The 23,382-nt window shown below is 40.2% G+C and overlaps 1 protein-coding gene across 2 annotated transcripts; it reads left to right on the forward strand.

The window, feature by feature from the left end:
- The first annotated feature begins 388 nt into the window (after positions 1–388).
- Positions 389–22,691, forward strand: TMEM168 (transmembrane protein 168). 2 transcript variants are annotated; one of them, XM_035332302.1, is made up of 5 exons: positions 389–642; positions 4,105–5,371; positions 16,342–16,484; positions 17,554–17,828; positions 21,397–22,691. In XM_035332302.1, exons 2-5 carry the CDS (start codon positions 4,235–4,237, stop codon positions 21,942–21,944), a joined length of 2,103 nt encoding a protein of 700 aa, XP_035188193.1. In that variant the 5' UTR covers positions 389–642; positions 4,105–4,234; the 3' UTR covers positions 21,945–22,691. The 2 variants fall into 2 exon arrangements, with proteins under 2 accessions (XP_035188193.1, XP_035188199.1); XM_035332308.1 differs by lacking the exon at positions 389–642 and adding an exon at positions 1,832–2,394.
- The last annotated feature ends 691 nt before the right edge of the window (positions 22,692–23,382 follow it).

Genomic DNA, 23,382 nt, shown 5'->3' on the forward strand with positions numbered 1-23,382 from the left:
TGTGCCTGTGTAAGCAATGGCACCGTTAAGGGCTACGAGCTTCCTCCTCTCCCCCACCTGACTGCGCTTGCCAAGGCAGTGCTGTGAATGAAACACGGATGGCATTTTGTATAAAACGGGGGTGGAAGCTTTAGTTTGGGAGGTACGAGCCTGTCTGGGTTCTTGCAGAATGGTGCTGCTAGTGAAGGATGGGAGGCACGCCTCCTCATTTCCACACTGCCTTCCCTCGTGTGTCCCAAGCACCTGCTGGTTGACAGGGCGTGTGCCTGCTTTCCCTCCTTCCACCCCACCAGCCTTCCATTTTGTGTGTGTGTGTAGGGGAGGACGTGCTTTCATTCCTGTCAACCCACTGCTGAACTCTCCCTGCGTGAGCCGGCAGGGGCTGCGGGTGGGAACGCCGCACCCCCACCTCCGGCTCCTCGAACCGCGGGGGAGCGGCGGAGGTGCCCGTTCCCCCACCAACACCTCGCCCTGGCCTCCAGGGATCCCCTCGCATCCCTCTCGCGGGCCGGGCCCGGTGCTCGGGCAGCGCCCGGGCGGCGCCGTTTGAGCCTCCGCGCTGCCCGTAGCCGGGCCGCCGCAGCCCTAAGATGGCGGCGGCGCTGCGCGGGGGGGCGGGGAGTTGTCGGGACGCCCGAGGAGGTGAGGCCGGGCCGGCGGGGGCAGGGGGCGCACGGCGGGGCCGGGGCACACCGGGGGGCTCGGCACCGGCCCGGCGGGGAGACCCGAGGACTGCCGGGCCCTGGGAGGGGGGATCTGGGGAGCCGGGGCTCGGGGCGGGCGGCGTTGCCCCGCCGGGGACCCCTCGGGCGCGTTGCCCTCGCCGAGACTGGTGCCTGCAGCGGCCTGAGGGCTCGGCGCTGGGAAGGGGCCGTCGGTCCGAGGCTTAACACTCAACTTATGCTCTGTATAAATACTGCTTTTTTTTGTTTTTAAAGCCTCCCGGAGTTTCTTTTGTTGTAAACTTGTGCTAAACTGGGTGAATAAAACAGGAGGCCAGCTCCAGCCAAGAGACCGTCACTATCCAATTTCGAGAGGCCTCACCCAAACTGGAACTCAACTGCTGTTACAGTACTAAAGCGTGCTTTTCTGGGTTTTTCTTTCGATTCCTACAAATCACGTTAAAAACTGCTTTGGGAGCACTGTTCCTGAACATCTATAGATAGTTGAGCTCAAGTTTAAAGCAGTTTTTAGGTTCAGCTTAAAAACACGGGTTTGCAAAAACTGATGAGTGTTTAAAAAGAAACGCGTGCGTTCTGTTTACTTGGCATCTACGTTTGATTTGCTCTAATATTTAGTGCAGATGTTGCGACCTGAAACCTTAAGGCCCTTACTTTAAATAAAATAAACTTTGTAATGTCATTGCTCAAAGTCTAAATACAAATGAGTGACAAAAGTAGCAAATAGTTATGTTGTAAAGAATAAATCGGCTCTAGAAGTTTCCCATTGAAATCGCAGTGTTACAGCAGTTGGGTAATATCTGTGCGATTTGGTATCTAAATCACAAAAACACTAGTTTTTCTTCTTCTAACCAGAAAGTTGACCGTGCGATTTGGTTTGGAGGATATTCACAGTCAGTAGCAGGGTTTACTAGCCCATCTTTGTGCTGATTCGGTGGAAAGCCAGGAAGAGGAGGTTGAATTCAAGGTCGGAGCTGTCATTTTGCAGATAACAGCACTTGTGCAGGCTTTGTGCCTTTCTGCTCTAAACCCATGCGTGCTCCCCGCGCTGGCACCCCGTGCAGGCACATTGGTGGCAGCAGCAGCAGCTTCTGTGCCACATTTCTCATGACCTGTTGCCAGCAACACACTGAACGGGGCAGAGGATTTCTGCCTCTCAGAGTGGCTGCTTGCTTGCTGGGGGGTGGTGGTGTTGCTTCTGTACTGATCCTACCCAAAAAGGGTTTAGTGACAGTGGCAGAATTTTAAGCTGGACATTCGTTGGGAGCTTACCCCTTTTGTACGTGGGCCAGTCTGGTGGCTTGTGTGAGGCTGTTGTCTGCACACACACTTCGAGCAGCAGTCCCTCGTCACAGAGGGATTCCAGAAAGGTTCAGTGAGTGAGACAGCGGGACAGGACGGCAAATGTGGTTCAGCACAGCAGCAGTCAAGCATCTGTACTGAGAGAGGGAAGAAAATATGAAATCACACCTCTGTACTCACGGTTTCAATGTGAGCTAACTGGTGACTTTGCTGTGGGGGGAGAAGACACGCAGGAGTTTAAATAAACGGCTCAGATTGTCTATAACATGAGTGTTGTTTGTATTACAGGAATACAAGAGTGAGGCCAGTGCTGTAATACCTGATACGGTGCCACCAGCAATATGATAGCTAACTGAGCTGTGCTATCTATATGAAGCAGGAAACAAAGGAAAGGTTGAAAGTATTCTACTAGGTGAGGGGATAAATATTACAAGATCTTAAGTGTCTAGGCAGTTCAAAATTAAGTTCATATGTATCATACATTAATAATAATGAGTACTATGAAAATACACTGCTGAAGTCCAAAGAACTTGCAATGGCATTATGTAATAACCATCTCTTTTGAGTAGATGGTATGTATGCTGTTTTAATTAAGCAGATTTTAAATGCACAGTTCTTTCCAAATAATATCTGCAATGTATCTTAGGTATTTAAGATAATTTGAAAATACACATCATCAGTTTTAAGTAACTTAAAAACTAAGATTCCTTAGGCGTAGTTGGTTGCTGCACCAGTTACTTAAGCTGGTTTGATAAGGCATGTCAGTCTTCAGAGAAGCCAATGCAGATAGGCAAATCAGTCCCATACTTTTGGTGTTCACTGACTTAAAATAAATAAATAAATACAAATTGAGAGAGAGAACAAAGTCTTAAGAGTTCCAGTCAAAGTGTCCTTTAATACTTCCCCAGCATTATAAATGAAAGCAGTAAGCTATAACACTAGCTTTAAGCGTTCTTGAGGCATTATCTGCTCTCTCATACCATTAACTCTTCGGAAGTCATTGAAAGATGGGCAATTAGGTAATTACTTCAGAAATGATAGAGGCTACAAATGAGTCTTCTTACTTGCTGGAGACTGCCTGTAACGTATATAATTGTACTCGGTAATAAACATTTTGTTAATATGTTGTGAAACAAGAGTTACACTTAAACATAACTATTACACAGGACTTCAGTAAGTTCTCACTAAGGGAATTTGGTTGTTCTGAGGCCCTTTCTAATTTGTGATGCTTCTTAGGAAAATTAGCAAGGGAAAAATATTGATACTGATCATATTGTTTCTTTATTTTCTTCTGATCCACCTGCTGGTTTCTGTCTTAGAATATTATTGTGTGTTCCTATACTGTATTGAAAAGAAGACGGTGGTGGTCAAATGGGTCTGGGTAGGAGCGCTTACATTCCAAATGTAATATTTATCTTGATCGCTTTATTTGTGTGTCTTTTTCGGTGGGGGAAAAAGTGTCTCATAGAGGTGCAAATAAAGGTTTTGAGTTGATGTTAAAAAAAAAAAAAAAAAAAAAAAAAGAAGGCTGGATTTTATCTCTGAATATGTTGAATGCCAAACCAGTTGATAAACTGTGTATCTATTCCCCTTCCCAGAAGCGGAGATAATGATAATTGCCTTTTTTGTGATCTATTGTGTGTTGAAGCTCATTAACTGATTGTGAAGTTCTCTTTGTAAACCCTTGTAGCTATTCAACTACTAAAAAGGAGTCTTGCAAAACATACTGAAAATGTTTAGTGTAAAGTGAGAACTTATAAAATGTGATGGTGAAATAAAACAATGCTTTAAAACAATAGAGAAATGTTTTAGAAGATAATGGGTATCGTAAGAATATTTTGGATACCCGTAGATATCCGATATAGATACCCAATGAGTGTTACTCAGTAAAAAGCTGAACGGGCTTTGGCTTAAATTTTTCCTATGTTCAAATTATGAAATTAAATTTACGTGAAAAACATTTTATTTTAATAATGACCCCAATTTGACTGACCTTTGAGAATACACTTATCTGATATTCATTATGTGGTTTTTAATTTAGATGTTGAATGTGTCATGTTTAGGCTGTATATGATTAAATGGAATTAATTTCTACTAATGCTTCTTTTATTTCTTCTTCCAGAACTTCAGTGATTCTGGACCACTGTTACTGCAATGATATTACAGAAGACAGGTGTTGCATTGTATTTGTTGGATGAAACCCAAATATTTTCTTTCAGTCACGTGGGTAAAACCCCCTAACTGCAGTTTACATGTGTAGGTCACTGCGTTACTGTGTTAGTCATTGTCTCTATGCAGCAATGACAAGGCTAGAAGAAGCAAACAGAGAAGTGAACATGCATTCATCAGTCAGATATCTGGGCTATCTTGCCAGAATCAATTTACTGGTTGCCATTTGCATGGGCCTTTATGTCAGATGGGAAAAAACTGCAGATGCACTGATTTTGGTAATATTTATTCTGGGACTCTTTGTTCTTGGAATTGCCAGCATACTCTACTACTACTTTTCAATGGAAACAGCAAGTTTGAGTCTCTCCAATCTTTGGTTTGGTTTTTTGCTTGGCCTTCTCTGTTTTCTTAATAATTCTGCCTTCAAGAATGATGTGAAAGAAGAAGCGACTAAATATCTGCTCCTTTCTGCCATTGTTTTAAGGGTATTGTGTGCTTTGGTTGAGAGGATTTGTGGTTGTATCCATCATCGACCGACTCTGCTGACAACAGTTGAGTTCTTGGAGCTAGTTGGGTTTGCAATTGCCAGCACAACTATGCTGGTGGAAGAATCTATGAGTATCATTCTCTTGGTTATGGCTTTGGCCGTGTTAATTATTGACTTACGTATGAAGTCTTTTTTGGCAATTCCAAATTTGGCAATTTTTGGAGCCATTGCATCCTTACTTTTTTTTCCATCACTGCACATTCCCACAAACCCATTTGCCTTGGCCTGTTTCTTCAGCTGCCTGATTTCAGATCCCCTTCTCGACGTTTACTTCAGTGGACTTTCTGTTACTGAACGATGGAAGCCTTACCTGTACCGTGGTAAGATTTGCAGAAGGCTTTCTGTCATCTCAGTTGGAGTCATTGAACTGATCTTTTTCATCCTTGCCGCCTTTAAGCTACGTGATTTGGATCTCTGGTATTTTGTGATACCTGGTTTTTCTATTTTTGGAATTTTTTGGATGATCTGTCATGTGATTTTTTTTATAACTCTTTGGGGATTTCACACAAAACTAAATGACTGTCACAAGATATACTATACCCACCGTGCAGAAAACAACAGCCTTGACAGAGTTATGGCATCCAAAGGAATGCGTCACTTCTGTTTAATTTCAGAACAGCTAGTATTTTTCAGCCTTGTCGCAACTGCTGTTTTGGGGGCAGTCTCTTGGCAGGTAATAATCTCTTTATCTTGATCTCCCTCTTGAGAACGTTCCTAAGAATTGTTGGCTCCTAAAAATTATTGTGCCGTTTGGTGGTGTGTTGTGGCTAAGCAATTCAGAGTTGGAGCCTTTTTATTGTTGACTTCCATGTTATGTTTTTTTTCTACTGAGAATTATGGGATTTCACCAAGCAAAATGCAAATCTTTAACTTTGGTTTTCCAGGTGACTTCTTCATTAAAAGCAAATTTCTTAGCATCTCTCAAGTAATCTTACTAGTTTCTCTGTCTTTAACCTACTCCTTTAAAGTCCTTGATATGCATTAGTTAATAATTACAGAAGTGATCTGGGTGGAGTCCCTCCACCTATTTATACCCAACAAGTCAGAACAAGCCAGGAATGTCACAGGAGACAGGCTGGCCAGGTAGTCACAGGAGAAAGGCATTTTATTTTGGTGGCTTCCAGAACCTGTCCACATGCAGCTGGACACCAGATGCCACCAGGGTGTCCTGACAGAGCCCCCATGGGCAGGGCTCCCTCTCCCAACTGGTCTGCTTAAAACATGCGGGCACTGCCTTCAGGGCCTGCTTCCTGAGCGCAGGTACACAAGCAGGGAGGTTTGGATTCAAGCTCATCAAGTTACGTTTTCCTCTTTGTGCTGATAGTTCTTCATCGTTTTTTTTTCTGTCTCTGTTGTGTGCCCAGAAATAACTGCGGCTCTTACATGTTTGATAATTTCCAAGCCTCTCCAATTTTGGAGAAGTCCTGTTATACTTTGGAAGGACTTGTGCAGGACAGTTCACAAAGAGCAAGCTGGCAGCTCAGCTAAAAACTTAGAGTTTGTTGTTGGCTAACTTCAGTTTCTGGCATCCTCTGTGTACATAAGATAAGCTGTTGCTCACCGCCTCTGTCCAATAGGTTGTTTGTTACTTGTTTGGTGGGAAGGGGAGTAATGGTGGTGGCAAAAATGAGAGGCATCAGACCACATTCTTTTACTTGTCAGGAAATACAGTTTTTATAATAATAATAATTTTAGTAGAAAATTATATTGGCATTTATTTTACTGCATTTGTGTTTCTTCCATTATGTATTTACATCAATGAGTTACTTTAAGACTGCAAATGCACTTGTCTCCAACCAAAATCATTTCTGTTTCAGAGGTGTGATGTTTGCCACACAGATCACTGAGCCTATTTCATCTGTTGTCAGAAAACGAAATACTTTACCAGACCTGGTCAGAGCATGACTTAATAAATGGATACATCATTTATTATAGTGACTGCAAGGAGCTGTGGCCTTTTCTTTGTTTTTCTGGATAGTGTCATTTTTCAAAATAATTAGAAATAAGAAATTAATGATGTATGAGCATACGATTTACCCTCTTGCAGGACTTTTTTTTTCTTTTTTTTTTCTGGAACTTTAAGGAAACTAGATTTTTTTTCTTCTTTCTAGGGGGAATTGCAGGCCTCAAGACTCTATTTTCGAGTCCTTTGCAGGATTTTTGAGTGTTGTTTCCAAAGGTCTAGCAAACTCAATGGTAATGCAGCAAACTTCTGCAGTGAATATGTACTTTCCTTATGATGCTTTACACATATCATAACAGAGACAAATCAAATTGCTAAAAATACTCACTGCTTTTCCTCTTTAAATATGTATAAATATATTCCTAATTCCTAATTATTAGGTTGGAATTTGAATTTTGTTTGTTTTGTTTTTAAGAAACCCTTGATGCAAGGAAAAAAAAAGTTACCAACATTGGGATGTAATAGAAAAAGACCTTAGGGCTGTTAGATGCCTTTCTGTGGAAATGTTTTTTAATGGTCAAAAAAAAAAAAAAAAGTATTGGGAAGTATTGGGAAAGGACTGGAGGTATCATTATGCCACAGTATAAATCATAAATATGTTTATATTATAATATTATAAATATATTATTAATAATATATATTATTATATATATTAGTAAATAATAAAATTATAAATATATATTATAATATATATATATTATAAGTATAAATATAGCTTCAATATCTCAAATAATTGTGCAATTTTTACATGCCATCCTAGAGATCAGAAAACAGGAGAAGGTTCAGAGAAGGGTGATGAAGTTCATTAAGAGGCCTAACGTAGTTTCCATGGAAGGAATGACTATGTGGGGATGCTTCAGCGTGGAAATGAGATAACGAAGTGGGAATATGAAATATTATATGTGATGTGGAGAAGTAACAGTAAGTCCCAGCTCAAGAGCTGAGGGGAATTGAGTTGGCAGGAAGCAGGAATGAGCCAGACAGATGGGGACAGTTCCTCCTACAGAGTCAAGTTAGCTGAGAAGTGGGCATCACGGTGTGCTGAGCAGTCATACAGGCTCAAGGGGAAACTGCACAGTCCCTGGGGACAAATTCATTGAGGATTATGTTCTGTAAGGAACCCGTGTCTGGCTCAAGAGCCACCAGTATTTGGAGTACTCAAAAAACACGCCTGCTTATTCTATCCTTACAGTCTTTCCTAGGCATGCATTTGGACTCTGAGATAAAAAATACATCCCTAACATGAAAAGGTAAGGGGGACCGCACGAGGCTGCACCAAAGATCCAACGAGGAGAATGTCTTTAGTTAAATTTGCAACATATTTTTTCTTTATGTTCTTAGGAGTGTGAAGTACTCCAGAGTCAGAAGTTCCTGAAAATGCGTTTGCTCTTTTTAAAGTTTCCTTCTTAACATTTTCTGCATGTGTAAAATAACAGTACTGTCTCCAGTCTTTGCAACTTGCAATTTGGGATTTATGTCATTTTAGTAAGTGCTAATTGTATTTGAAATGTACTAAGTGTAACCTAGAAGGCAAAGCACTTTGTGTTTATACCTTTCCTCTGTCTGAGGATGTACTGAAAGCTAGTTTAATGACACTGCATTCAATAGGAGAGGTGGCTTGGAATTGCTTAATGGTTTGCCATTTGGCCTCTTGCATAATGAATAGAATTGGCTAAAAGTCCGCGCCTTGGAAAGTTGCTTCCTAGCATATGAAAAAGCAGGCTCGCTTGTGTGTGTTATCTTATAGCCAGAAATGGGGTAGCGGATGGAAGGGGTTCTGTTTCATGGAGAACTTCATTACAGAAATGCTATGTATGCCCTTTGAACATCTGTAATATCAGTGCGTCGTATAACTATAACATGTATAAGAGGTCAAGGCCTAAAGAGAAAATTGTCTGCTAATTGGTGGTTAGAATGCATGCTGATTGACGAAAATTGCCAGGAAAAAATATTAATAATCTCGTTTCATAGAAAGGCCTTTAAAATGAGGAGAATTAACTCACTGTTGTGCACACAGGGCTTTTGTGACTCACGCAGAACTGCTGTGGGTGAAGCCCTGTTAGCTGAGGACCTTGCTTCGATGGGAGTCTAGCCTTTGCAAGAAGCCAGGGGCTGTAGGTGTGCTTGGGAAGGGTTGGGGCTCCTGAAAGCAGAATCCCTCTCTAACAGATCACACTTAACTGTGAAGAGCAGAGCCCTCGAGTCTGGCTGAAGCTGGAGGATGACCTCAGGAAGCACGAGGAGTGTAGAAGTAATTTGTCAAAGCTGATTGCATTCAAAAATGGAGTAACAGCTTTTCAGTGGGACATGTTTCAATAGTGACACGGTCTGCTTGTGAGATTAATCCCTGCTTTAGCTGGAGAAGAAAGACACCTTGACTCGTCAGCAGAAACCCGTTGAAAATTTTCCTTGTGAAATCTGCAGGAAGCGTTCTGCGCTGCCTTTACATTTGTGTGAGTAATTTTAGTCAGATCAATAGCCTCTTTAGCTCCAGTAGTACTTACTCATTTCAGCAATTACTCATGCCTGTAATTAGGCTCTGGGTTAGGATAGGATCCAGCAGAAGTCGTGCAGATGACTCAGGCATTACCTCTTCTGGAAGCTAGTAAAATCATGAAAAATTTGGGGATGAAGGGCTTGGAATTTGCAAGCATAGTTCTTGGAAAGGTTTGGAGGAATCTTTTTCTCAGAAACTTCAAATCAGATTTTGTTAAGTGCTATATGCCAAGGTAGCAGTGCAGTTTTGCTTAATTACTGCCTGAAGAGAATTATTATCCCTGGAAGACCGTATTTAGTATTACCAAGAGAAAAATGAACTATGTCAGAGACAGGTAAAGTAATGGAATGAAGTGCTTTCAGTACATTATTCTTGGTTTTAGTGAATTTTATGGATTAGTAATCGTATTCATGATATGCATGAGTACTTGCGCTTAAGTGAGCAGTACTGTTGAACTCAAATTGTTCGTGGAAGAACAGTCAGTTTATTGTGTGTGTGTGTTTTCTTGTTTGGGGAGAGTTAGTGATTTTGTATTCTTTATGCAGTGTGACTGTCGTGCAGAAGGTTTTTGAAAGCTCAGGTCACAATGCTTTAATAAAATCAAAGGTGGTGATTTTTTTTTAACTTCTCTATAAGAACAGATTGCTTTCTGAATAGTAAAAAGTTTTCTAAGTAACCTCTGAATTTACTTACACGTACTTTTGTTCCTGTTGCAGATTAAATAACTGTTTTGAATGCAAATCATATCTACTCCCCCTTTGTTTACCCCTGCTTTTCTTTCTGACTTGTATTTTTAATCCGGTCTTTGCTGGGCTTTGCTTGTTGTTGGGCTTGCTGTTTGACTTGCATATCAGCCTCACAATTTCTTTACGGACTCATGTGTTCCATTTCTTTCACAACACCATCATTTCCCCTTTCCCCTCTGTTTCACATCTCTTCAGCTAGGTCCTAAATCCCTCTCGTGCCCCGCTGAACCGTTCTCAAGCTGACCCCTTACCCTCTTTATTTTTGCTGCCCATCTTCCCCCCTTTGAAGGGGCGCTCAAGCCCTTCTGGGCTGCCTGCATCTCTGGTCCCATCCTGGTCAGTACCTGGATGTACCTGGTCGGTGTCACCTTGCCTGAGGCTGTCGGGGACCTCTGGAGCCTCCTTCCAGCCCTTCACCTGAGAAGAATGGATGAGGACAGAGTTCACATGAGCCTGGGTGCTTTTGGTAGCTGAGTTAGGCTCAGGGCTTTGGGATGGTGTAATAAGGAGCAATTGGTTATGTTCCTTGTATCACGATGAGTGCCGTCAGACTGAAATTCAGAGCCAAGTTAACGTGCCTTGTCCACAGCCCCGTGGCGAAATGCTGAGAGGCAGCACCAGTGTTATTTTGTGACAAGAGAAAGTATTTGTTGTAAGCCTACAGAATCTGGCTAATATGCTCAGCTTTGCTGTCAGTCTCATTAATTTCAGAATTCAAATTGCTGCATTCCGAATATTCCGGATTCAAGTTAATGTGCTTGTAAATTGACAACCCCTTCTGCTTTTGCTGTTCCATCTGTGCAACGGCGTGGGCTTTCCTGGGATTAGAGCAGGGGTCAGAGATGGGAAACAACACGTTAAATCTGCCTGGCAGGGAACGTGATGGCTATTTTCTGCAAACTGTTTTCTAGATTTTCCCAGTGTTATTTTAATAGGCAGAGGTAGCTGATTATTTATTGCTCTCCAGAGACTGTTCTTTCATTAAATAATTTGTTGTCTAAGGCTGTTTCACCTGGTTGTTGATGTGCATTGTATCTGCAAGCTTCTCTTTTCCTGTAAAAGCATAGCTCTTGTTTTCATTTGGAATAAGCTATCCTTCAAATGTCTGTAGATTAGTTATCAAGTTAGTCTTTTTCTCCAGAGCTTTCTTCTTCACTGAGTGTATATGTCTTTGGTTTTGCACGATAAATGCAGAGGAGCTAAGCAGCTTTGTTTCATATTTGCTTATATGTGTGTGCAGGCACTTAGGGATATATAAAACCAGAAATTGGATAAATTCAGCTTGGATAATGGAAAACAGGGCAGAATGTTTCCTCACAAATAGGCAAAAACATCTGTGTAAGCCTCCTCAGATGTGTTGGCCTGTTGTGCATAATCCTGGGCACCTTCCCTGGTTGTCCCTCAGCAGGGTGACAGTAGGACCAGGTGACCTTCAGAGGTTCTGTGATAATCTAAGTTGACATCTGGTTATGAACTTATTTCTGTTTGAATCAGAAGGGCTTTTCTGTAGGTCTTTGTAACTGGCTTCCAATTTAAATTAATGCTTCTTTAGTTTTTTCTTCCTCTTAGTTATTTTCCTCAGTCACATGTAAATAACGCTCCATCCTTAAATACTCTGTCAGAATTGCTTCACTTTCAACAGTGGTTTTCTCCTTGGGAATGGGGTCATCCTATCCATGAATATAAAATTATATATTTTGGATACAAAATACCTGTAACTACTTCTGGTGTTTTAACAAAGCGACATTTAACCATTCAGTATTGCTTGAAAAGCTAAAGGAAGGGGAAAGATAGTACTACTTGCAAATGTCACCCATCTCTCATTGTCTGTCATTTCAGTAGCCAAAGGCAAGAAGTATTTTATTTCATTTTATTTTTCCACATTCTTTGAACTGCGAACGCACTGTGTATTTCAGAAGTACTCATTTAGAATGAGACAGACAAAGGCAAACAGACAAAAACAACAGCCACCAAAGACAAAAAGATAAAATGGTTTCTTATGTTTTCAGTGTTGTTGCTGTGCAGGTCCCTGTGTTCTGTTTGCTTTAGGTGCAGCCTGGGGTCAATGGGCACTCGGAGTACAGAGGGCTACTTTAGGCCAAGTTTGCCAGTGCAGTTGAAAGTGGGTTCAACAGATGAAAGAACAGAATCCCTTTGTGGCCCTGGCTATGTATGCACGGCCATCTGCTGCATTAAGGACCAGTCATCAGATCTTTTGGATTTAGTAACTTTCCACCTTGCATCTTATCTGTTATCTTAAAAGAGGGACCTGTCTCAAGATTTACATGAATTCGTAGCTTAATTAGATTTTCTTTTTTGCTATTTCAAGTTGTTATAGTTTAGGTGTTTTAAAATGCTGTCATTTTTTGCAGCACTAAATTAAAATATTTTATTACTACGGAGCTGCTCTAAACACTATTAATCATTCTTATATTACTTAGTGATATATTTCTTCTAAAACAAAATTGTTGAAGAAGTGCTGACAGCCAGCATCTTTACATTACATAAATGCCTATACGTGTAAAATATCCATCCTAACAATATATTTCTCTACTTCATAAAGATGGCCAGTAAATGAAGATGAATTTGAAACTTCAGATGGATCTGAGATGACTCATAACACTATAGAATGCATTTCCCTTTCCTCTTTAATATGTGGTACAAATTAAAAGCAGGATACAGAGAGAGATGGATCATAATGGTGATCAGAGGACTGGAGCACCTCTACTATGAAGACAGGCTGAGAGCTGGGGAGTTCAGCCTGGAGAAGAGAAAGCTCCAGGGAGACCTCACTGCGACCTTTCAGTACTTAAAGGGGTCTTATAAAAAAAGATGGAGCACACTTTACTGGGGTAGATAATGATAGGACGAGGGGGAATGGTTTTAAACTAAAAAAAAGGGGAGATTTAGATTAGATGTTAGAAGGAAATTTTTCACTTGTAGGGTAGTGAGGCACTGGAACAGGTTGCTCAGAGAAGCTGTGGATGCCCCATCCCTAGAGGTGTTCTAGGCCAGGTTGGATGAGGCCCTGAGCAACCTGATCTAGTGGGTGGCATGCTGCTTATGGCAGGGGGGTTGGAGTTAGATACTCTTTAAGGTCCCTTCCAACCTGAGCCATTCTATGGTAGGAGGTGATGCTTACCATTTCTATATAGGGCCTTTATCTGACAAGTACTTGTGAATTTTCCTGCTGGTAGCTTTGTATTAGTAGGAATACTTTCAGCAATTAAAAGTAAATATTTTTTTTAGAAATCAGACTTGGTCAGAAATTTGGTGAAAACTTAACTTTTTTGATGATCTCAAGTTCTGTTACTGCAGAACACCCTGTAGGCTTACTGACTTGTATATATTTTAGGGGCTTGGGGAGTGCAGGGAGTGTTTAGAAAAACAGTAGTTTGGAAGAAAACTTTTAAAATAAAAAGTCATAGCAAGTAATGATACAGTAGTATTTTTATGATATTCTGGTAGCTGTAGTTTTTATGGTCAGGTGTATTTTTTGTTTTGTAATATGTTCGCTCAGATCAAAACACTAATGCAATGTAAGAGCAGTTTGGTATAACAAGATCTGAAAAAGTCGTATACATCATATGACGGAGAAGCTGAATTTGCCGTAGTTCTAAAAATGGATTATAATACTTCACGGTCCATGCATTCAGTCTTTCCAAGATTTAGAAAATCCTCAGATTGATCATAAATAGGAAGCTTTCCCAGATGAGCCCTTCAATTTCTGCATAATAACTTAAGGCAAGTTACCTTCAGGCTTCTACAGTTTCAAAAGTAAGTCTTCAAATCTTGAAACTAGTTCAGCCAGAGAGCTCCACAATTTCATCAATGTGTTATACTTTAACAACTTTCTATAGAATGAACATTAACACGACTTTTTTTTTTTTTTTTTTTAATTGAGTCCTTTTCATTTTCAGAGCATATTTGGGAAACTGAGCAACAAAAACAAGCTTTTTGCTGATGCATTTGGGGAAAAAAAAAAGTTTTTGTTTTGTTTTTCTCCTGATTTACAACAGAACAAGTTCAGGTTGCACCATAATTGTTACACTGTGTTTTGGGGAAATTATTCTGAAAATCCTTATTCTCTGACACAACTCAAGAATCACTAGCTGAACGCTTCTCTGCACTTGCCCCAAATACCTAACTTAACCTAACTCACTCATCAATCCTGACCCTCTGAGTAGTAGGCAAGATGGGGAATGGGAAAGGAATGTATCCAGAGTGATGCAAGATAGCTCCCGAGATGGATAAGAATCTCCTATAATGTATGTGCACTTAATAGGCATGCATTACTCCTTGTGGATTGAAATTATTAGCACCAAAACATCAGTTGACATTATACCACACGAAATCTGATTACAGTATTAACAAGAGCATTATCGCCTTTTACAGACTTGCTGTATCTGGGCTGGTTTTGAAGCCAAGCAGTTAGCAGATTTACATGCACTTTTCTGATGAGGTGTGCAGGGCTGTGGGTAATGGGAAGCTCTCCTTAGCAGTTCTAATTTGACGTCTGCTCAGTGTCTGGCCTCACTTTTCAGCACTAGAAGTGAGACAAACAAACTTCTCATTTGTAGCGAATTCTATAAAGCATCATTGGTTCTGGCCATAATCTTCTAGTGGCTTCAGGTAGTGGAATTTGAGAGCAATGCTATCAGCTAAGTTATCAGTTATTTGAGAGTAGTGTTACCAGTTATCAGTTAGTTATTAGGTAATATCAGATCCGGGTGTTTATTTGTGGTAAAAGTATTGCTGTCACCATTTCAAGGACACACAAGTGAAATCCTTCTGTCAGGAGTACAATGGGGCACTATTTAGAACTGGGACACTCAGCAAACACTCTTTCTTAGCTCAGGAGGCACATTAGGTAAGTAACACTTGAAAAGTCATGCAGTATTTCTGGTCTTAAAAACTGGATATTTTTGCGTTAGTGCTGTGTGTCGACAAGAACTGACTCCATTTAGGTATCATTTTTTCAGACTCATTTACTTTCCAAATTATAAATTGCTTTGTCTGTGTGTAAAGTGAACTACCAGCCCTCATCAAATCACTGAGACTGTTAATAAGGGAATATCCAGATTTTTTTTTAATTAATAAATAAAAAACCATTAATACTGTAGGTTTATGCAATGAGGCCACAAAAATAGGTGTGGTTGGGAGGTCATAAGACTGTTCTAAAGACAGAAGGCTATAAGGTATGAATATATTTCGTTTGCTACGTAAGCATGAATACTTAATATTCCTTATAGCAGCCTTCCAGTACTCAAAGGGGGCCTACAGGAAAGCTGGGGAGGGACTCTGTGAGGGAGTATAGGATAGGACAAGGGGTAATGGCTTTAAACTAAAAGAGGGTAGGTTTAGAGTAGTTATTAGGAAGAAATTCTTCACTCAGAGGGTGGTGAGGCACTGGCACAGGCTGCCCAAGAAGCTGTGGATGCCCTATCCCTGGAAGTGCTCAAAGCCAGGTTAGATGAGGCCCTGGGCAGCCTGCTCTGGTGGGAGGTGTCCCTGCCCATGGCAGGGGGTTGGAACTGGGTGGTTTTTAAGGTCCCTTTCAATCCAAACCACTCTGTGAATAACCATACCATTTATTAGTACTAGTGTCTGCAACATAACTTTTAAAACTTTTTTTTTTTCACAGAAGTTATTTATGTATCAGTGAGTTTTACTGAAGTAATCTTTTCCAAAACTGCTTTCTGTCTACAAAACAGGAAAGTTTCATGTAGGGCCTTAGCTGCATGGGCTCTACAAAGTCTTGTAGTAGATTTGCTTTCTCATCTGATATTTGTGTAGCTGATAAAGAATGGTCTTTTAATTGCAATAATGTTCTTAATGTTCGCATAAGTCATCCTTTGGGTGACACATTAAATAGCCTGCACTAAGAATATTTTTAAAATCTCTTAGCATTAAAAAGCAAGAATAGTTAAATGTGTATTTTTAATGATGCAATATAGTATGTTGTCATCTTATGCTAGGTACATGATACTCTGTGCGGTACTCTACTGATTAAGTCCTGATATTTACCTGCTGATATTTACCAATGTACTTATTTTATGCAACTAAATAATTTTGTGGCATGTGATTTCTCTGCTTAAATAGGTAAAGCTAAGCTATGATCAGGGTTTTCAAACCTAAATCCTGTGCTGTCAGTGATTTCAAATGCATTCCTTTCAGAAGAGTGATCCCTGCTTGCCAACCACCTTCTCCCCAGATATCCAAATTGAGCTTTCACTTCTCTTTAAAGTACTTCATTGTGTAACAACATGTGGAAAAATAAGCTTACATTATGCAAAATAACTCACATTCCATGTTTCAGGATCCAGTTATGTTTGATCAAACACAGGAAATAATTATTAAAAACCATAACCAGCATACAGGACGGGTTTTTCATGCCATACCTAAATCTCTCTCTCTATATATATATTTCTTTCTAGCCAACCAATGGGATCTTCATGAGTGCATTTCTCATCGTTTTGCCTCTGGAATCCATGGCTCATGGGCTTTTTCATGAATTGGGAAACTGCCTGGGAGGAACGTGTGTTGGGTATGCTGTTGTGATTCCCACCAACTTCTGCAGGTATAGTTACTGTGCACTTCAACTTCACAGTAGCATACATGAGCTGTTAGCCAATAGAGGCAATCCAGTGTTGTTGCATGTATTTTTCAATAAGAAAATACAAATTTAATTAACAGACAATTTTTTAGTTTTCTTTTTCATTTCTTTCACCTTTCAAAAAGAATGAGTAACTAATTCCACTGGGTATCTTGAAGTACCAAACCTCTTACTGTCATGACTAATGAATAGCTATGAAAACTTACATATCTAATGTATATAAAAGCATGCATTTTGTAATCCTAAGTCTTGTTGATTATGTATTCATGGTGAGGTATATATGCACACATACCTGTAGATACCTGGGTTGTTCCAGGTCCACTTCATCCTTTTCTTAGAACTTTCATTTTCTAAGCAGTGAATGCCATTATCTGAAACTTGCTTCTGATGCTGAAAGATCAGCATCTGAACAACACACACAAGTAAGAATTATTGTATCTGCATAAGTGAGTTCCATATTGAATAAAAGCTATTTTGGAACAGAGATATATGAATTCAAAATATCCAAAGAAAATGTGTACCTGCATTTCTCAAAGTCTATTGTTGGAACTCGCTTGCAAGACTTTTTTGTGCAGATAAGCATTCATTCTCCTGCTCTTGGTTCCAATTGTGTGTGAACAAGTGCCTGTCTGAAGGCAGTGTATTCTCACTGGGACTCCAGGAAATAGATGAAGCCCAGCATGTTCAAATCACTGCTCATCTTCGTTCAGCAAGTTCAGAGTGCAAGCAGAACAAGCAAGCGTTAAGTCCAAAGACACTCTTTCTCGCTCCCTGTCACTTACCTGTATGGGGTTGAGTAAAGACTACACTCTGAAGTGGAACAAGTGTGACGGGAGGAGGAGGTAGTGGCTCCTCATTTAACTACAGCATTTGGCATTGTTTGGAAGCTGTACATTTCAAGTCAATTTGAATTTACAGCAGTGCTACTTCATAGAGGAGAAAATATTTCACAGGGGAAGAAAAAAAATTGCCAATTGCTAAAAGTCCACTAAATGTGAAACTGTTGTTGATCATAACTTTTTCTTCTCTTTAGTCCTGATGGCCAGCCAACTCTTCTTCCACCTGATCATGTGCAAGAGTTAAACCTGAGGTCTACAGGCATGCTTAATGCCATTCAAAGATTTTTTGCATATCACATGATTGAGACATACGGCTGCGACTACTCTACAAGTGGACTGTCCTTTGATACCCTTCACTCCAAGATCAAGTCTTTTCTTGAACTTCGGACTGCAGATGGACCCAGACATGATACCTATATTTTGTATTACAGTGGTCACTCACATGGCTCTGGTGAATGGGCACTAGCAGGTAACTGTTACATGGATTTTTTAATTAGTAGTTTTGGCATTGATAAACTTTATAAATCATTGAATTCTTTCTTACAAAAAGAAAAAGTATTGTAAAATTTCTGTTTTGGTCACACTTACTATAGTTAACTTGATCTAAAGAAGCAGTTCTTTCCTTACCTTTCTCTGTATGACAGTCAGGTATGTTACTGTGTGAACCTCTATGTCATTTTTCAGTATTTAGTCACTCTGATAAAAAACATTTTGAAACTAACTGTTCTTACAGTTGTTCTCAAAAATGTCTAATTATTGTTGACCCCAAATGTATTCTTACAAGTTGAAACACGATTTCTTACTGCACTTACAGCTCAAGAAGTTGCCTTCAAAGAAAGTCGCCTTTAATGATCAGGTTTTTATTCCAGAAAAGTAATATGGAAATGACCCCTTCCTGCTCTACATACAGATTTTTCCCTGTATTTTGAGGAATATTTGTTCACTGTATTGAGCAAGCATAATCTCTTCTCATTCCCTGGACATGACAGAACCAGCACACTTACTTATGAGTGAATTATACAACGTTCTGTATTGCTGTGACAGCTAGTCTGTCATGAAGGATTGCCTGTGTGTCCTTAAGATGTACTCTGTATTTTATAAAAGACAGAATTAATCAAAGTGGTAGGAAGCATGTGTAAATCCCGTGCTAGAAAAGCAGGTCTAACATACAGCAAACCTTGTATCATGTAGGAACTATGCTTTGCTGACATCCTAGACTCTGGGAGTCCTTGTGGGTGCACTGTAGCCTCAAGACTACAAATGCACATATAAAAGGCTGTTTTAACGCCTAAAAATATATTTGGCATAGGCTTCACTGCTTTCCCCTCTTCTGGCCCATTTTTGATCTCTTTGTAATAATGCAGTTCTATCCCAACTGTGTAAAAATTGTTCTTTGGTAAACCTGTGAGGCTTTCACATTACTGATGGGCTTAGCCTTGCTCTCTTGCTGTATGGAATGGGGCTTCTGATACTTCTGTGTGCAAAAAGTGAATCTTCTAGTAATAACTTTGAAAATTTGCAACTTGTTTTCTTCCTGGGACAGAATTCATTTTCACAGATAGTACTTTGCCTGTGAGCTGCTGTCTGCTTGTCAGCAGTCTCTCTACAGGAGCATGTGCTCTTGAGCAGTGTAGACAGATTGGAGCTTTGCGTGTGGTCATGCTGAGCTGTTCAGCCACAGGTCAGTCTTCGTCTGGAGGCCAAACACCTGTTTTGGTGCAATTCCAGGCCCAAAGTACTACACATGCTGAAGAGCAATGCGTATTTTTTCTCAAAGGCTTCATCTTTATCAGCGGATTAAAAAAGCCGCAGCAGTACTCAGCAGGAGTGATGTAACACAGTGTGGGCCAATATGGGTGAATTACCTCTCTGAGAATACGGTGGTTTTGTTCCTGAGAGCAGCTGCCACCCCGTGCAGTTGCCAGGCATGTCCACACAAGGTGTGGAGCCTGTTAACTGCAAGACTGCCTCCAGCCAGCAGCATACACTGTTAGGTTATGTACAGATGAAAGCTGATGCAGAAATTCAACAGCTTCCAGATCATGGCTTACATCTGGCCAGCTTGGAGTGTGGCAGAGGAGTTGAGATCTCTGTGTACCTGTTCAGAGAGCTATAGTCTGTATTAAACTCTGTCTTTACTTTTCAGATAAGGGTGAAGGTACCAGTTGCAATAAAAAAGAGTTACTGTGATAAAAATACAGTGTATAAATGTGGTGGTTTTCAGCTTTCTTAGCAGTTCCTTCTCAGTTCTCTATCCAAGCACATCTTCAGCTTCTACTCAGAGATAATCTATAGTCACAGAAAGAAAAGGAACAAGCAGTTGATGCTTGTCTTTAATCCTTTTTTGTGCTCAGTTTCCCATTGTGAGAGTTAGATACATTATGGGGCACAACTTGATAATCCTGCCAGATAGCAGCGCTCCTGAATGTAACTTGAAGTATAAACTGAAAAGACTAAGGATATTTGATTGTACTCTGTGCTGGGCAGTGGCATTTTGTGGCAGGTGGAACATCTGGTCATTATCTCCTGCAATGTGTGCCGTCCTCTGGCCTCTGGAGAGGGTTAAGAGGGATGGCAACCAGGAAATACAACATTTGGATCTAACAGAAAGGAGCATCTTACTGCTGGCTTAGGCACTGCTACAGCACAGCAGTAGCATGTAGTCTTTGCTTTATAATGACATCCTTTAAAGGAGGCTTACTGGATTCTTTAGTTCACTAATGATGTTTCTCTGTTGTTGGAAGGTAGGATGTAACACAGCAGTGTACAAAAGAAACTGTTAACTAGTCATGCATAAAGCATGAGCAGTGAGACGACCTGGGAGGTCATGTTATTCTCAGCTAATGCAAAGGCAAAAGCTGGGCTGCTGAAGTGTTGTCTGTGTTGCTGAATTGTCAGCTTAACTGCCTGTGAAGCCTGACTAAGAGCCAGATGTGGCCAGACACATGGATTTCTTCCTCAGCTTGGTGCCTGAATCTCGTGCTGGCTGATCAATGCATGTGTTTGATGTTAGTAGGGTTGGAAATGGAAGGTGTGTTTGTGTGCGTATGAAGGATGAACTAGTTTTCTTTGGACAGTTTACCCATGCATAGTGACACCAAAATAAAGTTTATTTATAAGCCTTTCAAATGTTAACAAATACATTTTACTGATAATTGACACAGAAGGCTTACCTAGGAAAAAAGGAAACTGGCTTCTATACAAATCTCTATTGTAAATACACTCTGTTGTAAATATTGTAAGTACAGCAATCTGCGGATCGTGTGCCAAGACTGTCATTAATGTATGTTTGTATATTCTTATGGTTTTCTTTGATGCTGTTTTTTCCAGGTTTGCATTTGTTTTGGACAAAGTTGTAGCCCTGTAATTTTGCTTTTACTATAACTGCAATATCAGGCTCAAAGCCTTAACTCCAAGCTATTAATTTGAAGCACTTTTTTGTCACCCCATATAGACAGAAATGTGAATTCTATAATAGTCAGCTACTCTGTTTGAGATTGATCTGTGCAGTTCAATTCCTAGTAACAAGATTTTAAACACTGCTAAATGTACTTATGCTACACAATGAAAATCACGATGGAATAGAAATGCAGTTATTTTAAATAATGTTTTTCTACCTCTTCTGAAAGTCATCTTTTTTTTTTTTTTAAAGCTGACATTTTCAAACTAGAGTTTTTGCTGTAAATCTGTATCATAGCTCCAACTTGCTAAAACGCAGACATAATTTCTTCACTTTAATAGTCACTGTGGAGCCAGTGGAGTTTTATTCACTTGTTTGCAAGACGTTTTCCTTGCGCACTTAAGTAGTCTGCTTTTCAAAGCTACATAGTTCCTGAAGTATCCGCTACACTAGGCAGAAGGAATCCCCACTATAGGTAACTTTGCTTAATAAAAGCATTCGCTTTCAAAGCATAGCTGGAGCGTGAGCTGAGATAGAGCATGAGAAGCTGGACACTCAAGTTGCAAGTGTCACAGTTAAAATTCTGTAGAGTTTTCACTTTCTTCATGGTAACGTTAAATGTATTTCCTTGTTGCAGGTGGTGATGCTTTACGGCTTGACACGCTTTTGGACTGGTGGAGAGAAAAGAACGGCACTTTTTGTTCCCGACTCATCATTGTTCTAGACTGTGAGAACTCTCAGCCTTGGGTTAAAGAAGTAAGAAAAGTAAATGACCAGTACATTGCAGTGCAAGGAGCAGAAATGGCCAAGGTTGTAGACGTTGAGGAAGCAGACCCTCCACAGCTTGGTGACTTCACCAGGCAATGGGTTGAGTACAACTGTAACCCTGACAGCAACATCAGCTGGTCTGAAAAGGGTCGTACAGTGAAAGCAGTGTATGGTGTGTCAAAACACTGGAGTGACTACACTTTGCATTTGCCAACGGGAAGTGATATTGCCAAACACTGGATGATTTATTTCCCACGTATTACCTATCCATTAGTGCATTTGGCAAACTGGTTTTGTGGTCTCAATATGTTCTGGGTCTGTAAAGCATGTTTTAGGTGCTTGAAAAGATTGAAAATGAGTTGGTTTCTTCCCACAGTGCTGGACACGGGACAGGGTTTCAAACTCGTCAAATCCTAATTAGGAACCAAAGAGGAAACGAAGTGAGAGCTCTGGGAACTTTCTCACTTTAAAGTATTTACAACTTTTTGTATGACTATTTTCTCTGAAATAATCTGCTACACTCACTTTGTTCAGCTCTTTGAGCAGCTAAAGGATATGCAACAGTTAGAAACTGCAGTCTTAAACAGAAGAGGCTAGGACTATAATATTTGTGTTTTGTTACTGGACCGTATGTACATATGTAAGAGACTTACTATGACCATGCATTTTGGCAACAGTCTGCATGTTCATATGTGTTACTTTAAGCAGCCTTTGTTCAGAATCACCAGTGTGACAGACAGGAGCTCCTATGAATGTTAGAGCGTGCTTATTTGTCATTTATATCCCCTATAAGGTTCAAATACCGGAAGGGAAACAAGCTAATCTTGAAATTAATATTTATGTCCTTAAAATTGTTTGGTGGGATCAAGGCTATTATAAAACAGCACTGAGCCAAAAATTAGAAGAGAAGAATGAATAGTCATTGTAGAGAAGTAGCTACCAGGAATCTTGTTTTATGTGCTTTTACGTCTTCAGCTCTTGCCTCATTCTCTACTGCCATCGGTGGAAATTTGCTTCAGAAAACAAGGAAATCAGACAATCTTGTAATGTTCTGTTGGAGTTAAAAGTGCACTGAGAGGTTTTTTCCTCACTGGTCTGGGTGGTTCTGTCTTTTTCAGGCTGTTAATATTTTTGAAAAGCTACTCTGAAGTAAAAAAAAACAACCAAAAAAAGGGAATTTAAGTAAGAAAATAGTATAAAAAAAAAAAAAAAAAAAAAAAGAAATACAAATGCTGCCTTGCTTCCACATGTATCTGAAGTCTTTGCTGTTCCTAAAACCTCAGTCCTGTAAAATGTTGAGTCTGGGATTAGACAAATGGGTTCACGCCCAAAAGTATGGCAAGCAGTTTGGCAGAAAAATTATTCTCATAAGCCAGCACTGAATCCTAAATGTTCCTCAACTCTGTTCTCCCAGCCATAAGATCCTGTTCTTAGTCCTTCAGTAATAGAGTTGGATGGGTCTCTGGAAATCCTGTCTTGGTACTCTTCAGTCAGAGAAGCTGTGTAGCTGTTTTTGTCTTGTTTGCCTAAATACTGTAAGTCAGAAGCTAAATAACTAAACCACCAAGGTAGTGCGCTTTGTGGTGTTGCACATGTGTAGAACATCAACCATAACACTTCTTTCTAACTACAATGGGTACATCTTGCTCTCTTGCTTCTACTGTTACATCTTTATGAACATTGTCTGTATCTTTCTATGACAAGAGGAACTGAAAAACGTGGGATTTCTGACGTTCCCAGCATAGGCTGGGAACTGTAAGTAGACTAAAGTGAAAAATCTGCTCCGCAGTGTCATGATACACAATTTTGTACAGAAGAAACACAACATTTGGTGCTGATCTTTTGCCTCAATTTA

This window comes from Oxyura jamaicensis, chromosome 1 (assembly GCF_011077185.1).
Source record: "Oxyura jamaicensis isolate SHBP4307 breed ruddy duck chromosome 1, BPBGC_Ojam_1.0, whole genome shotgun sequence".
In the NCBI taxonomy this organism is placed as follows: domain Eukaryota; kingdom Metazoa; phylum Chordata; class Aves; order Anseriformes; family Anatidae; genus Oxyura; species Oxyura jamaicensis.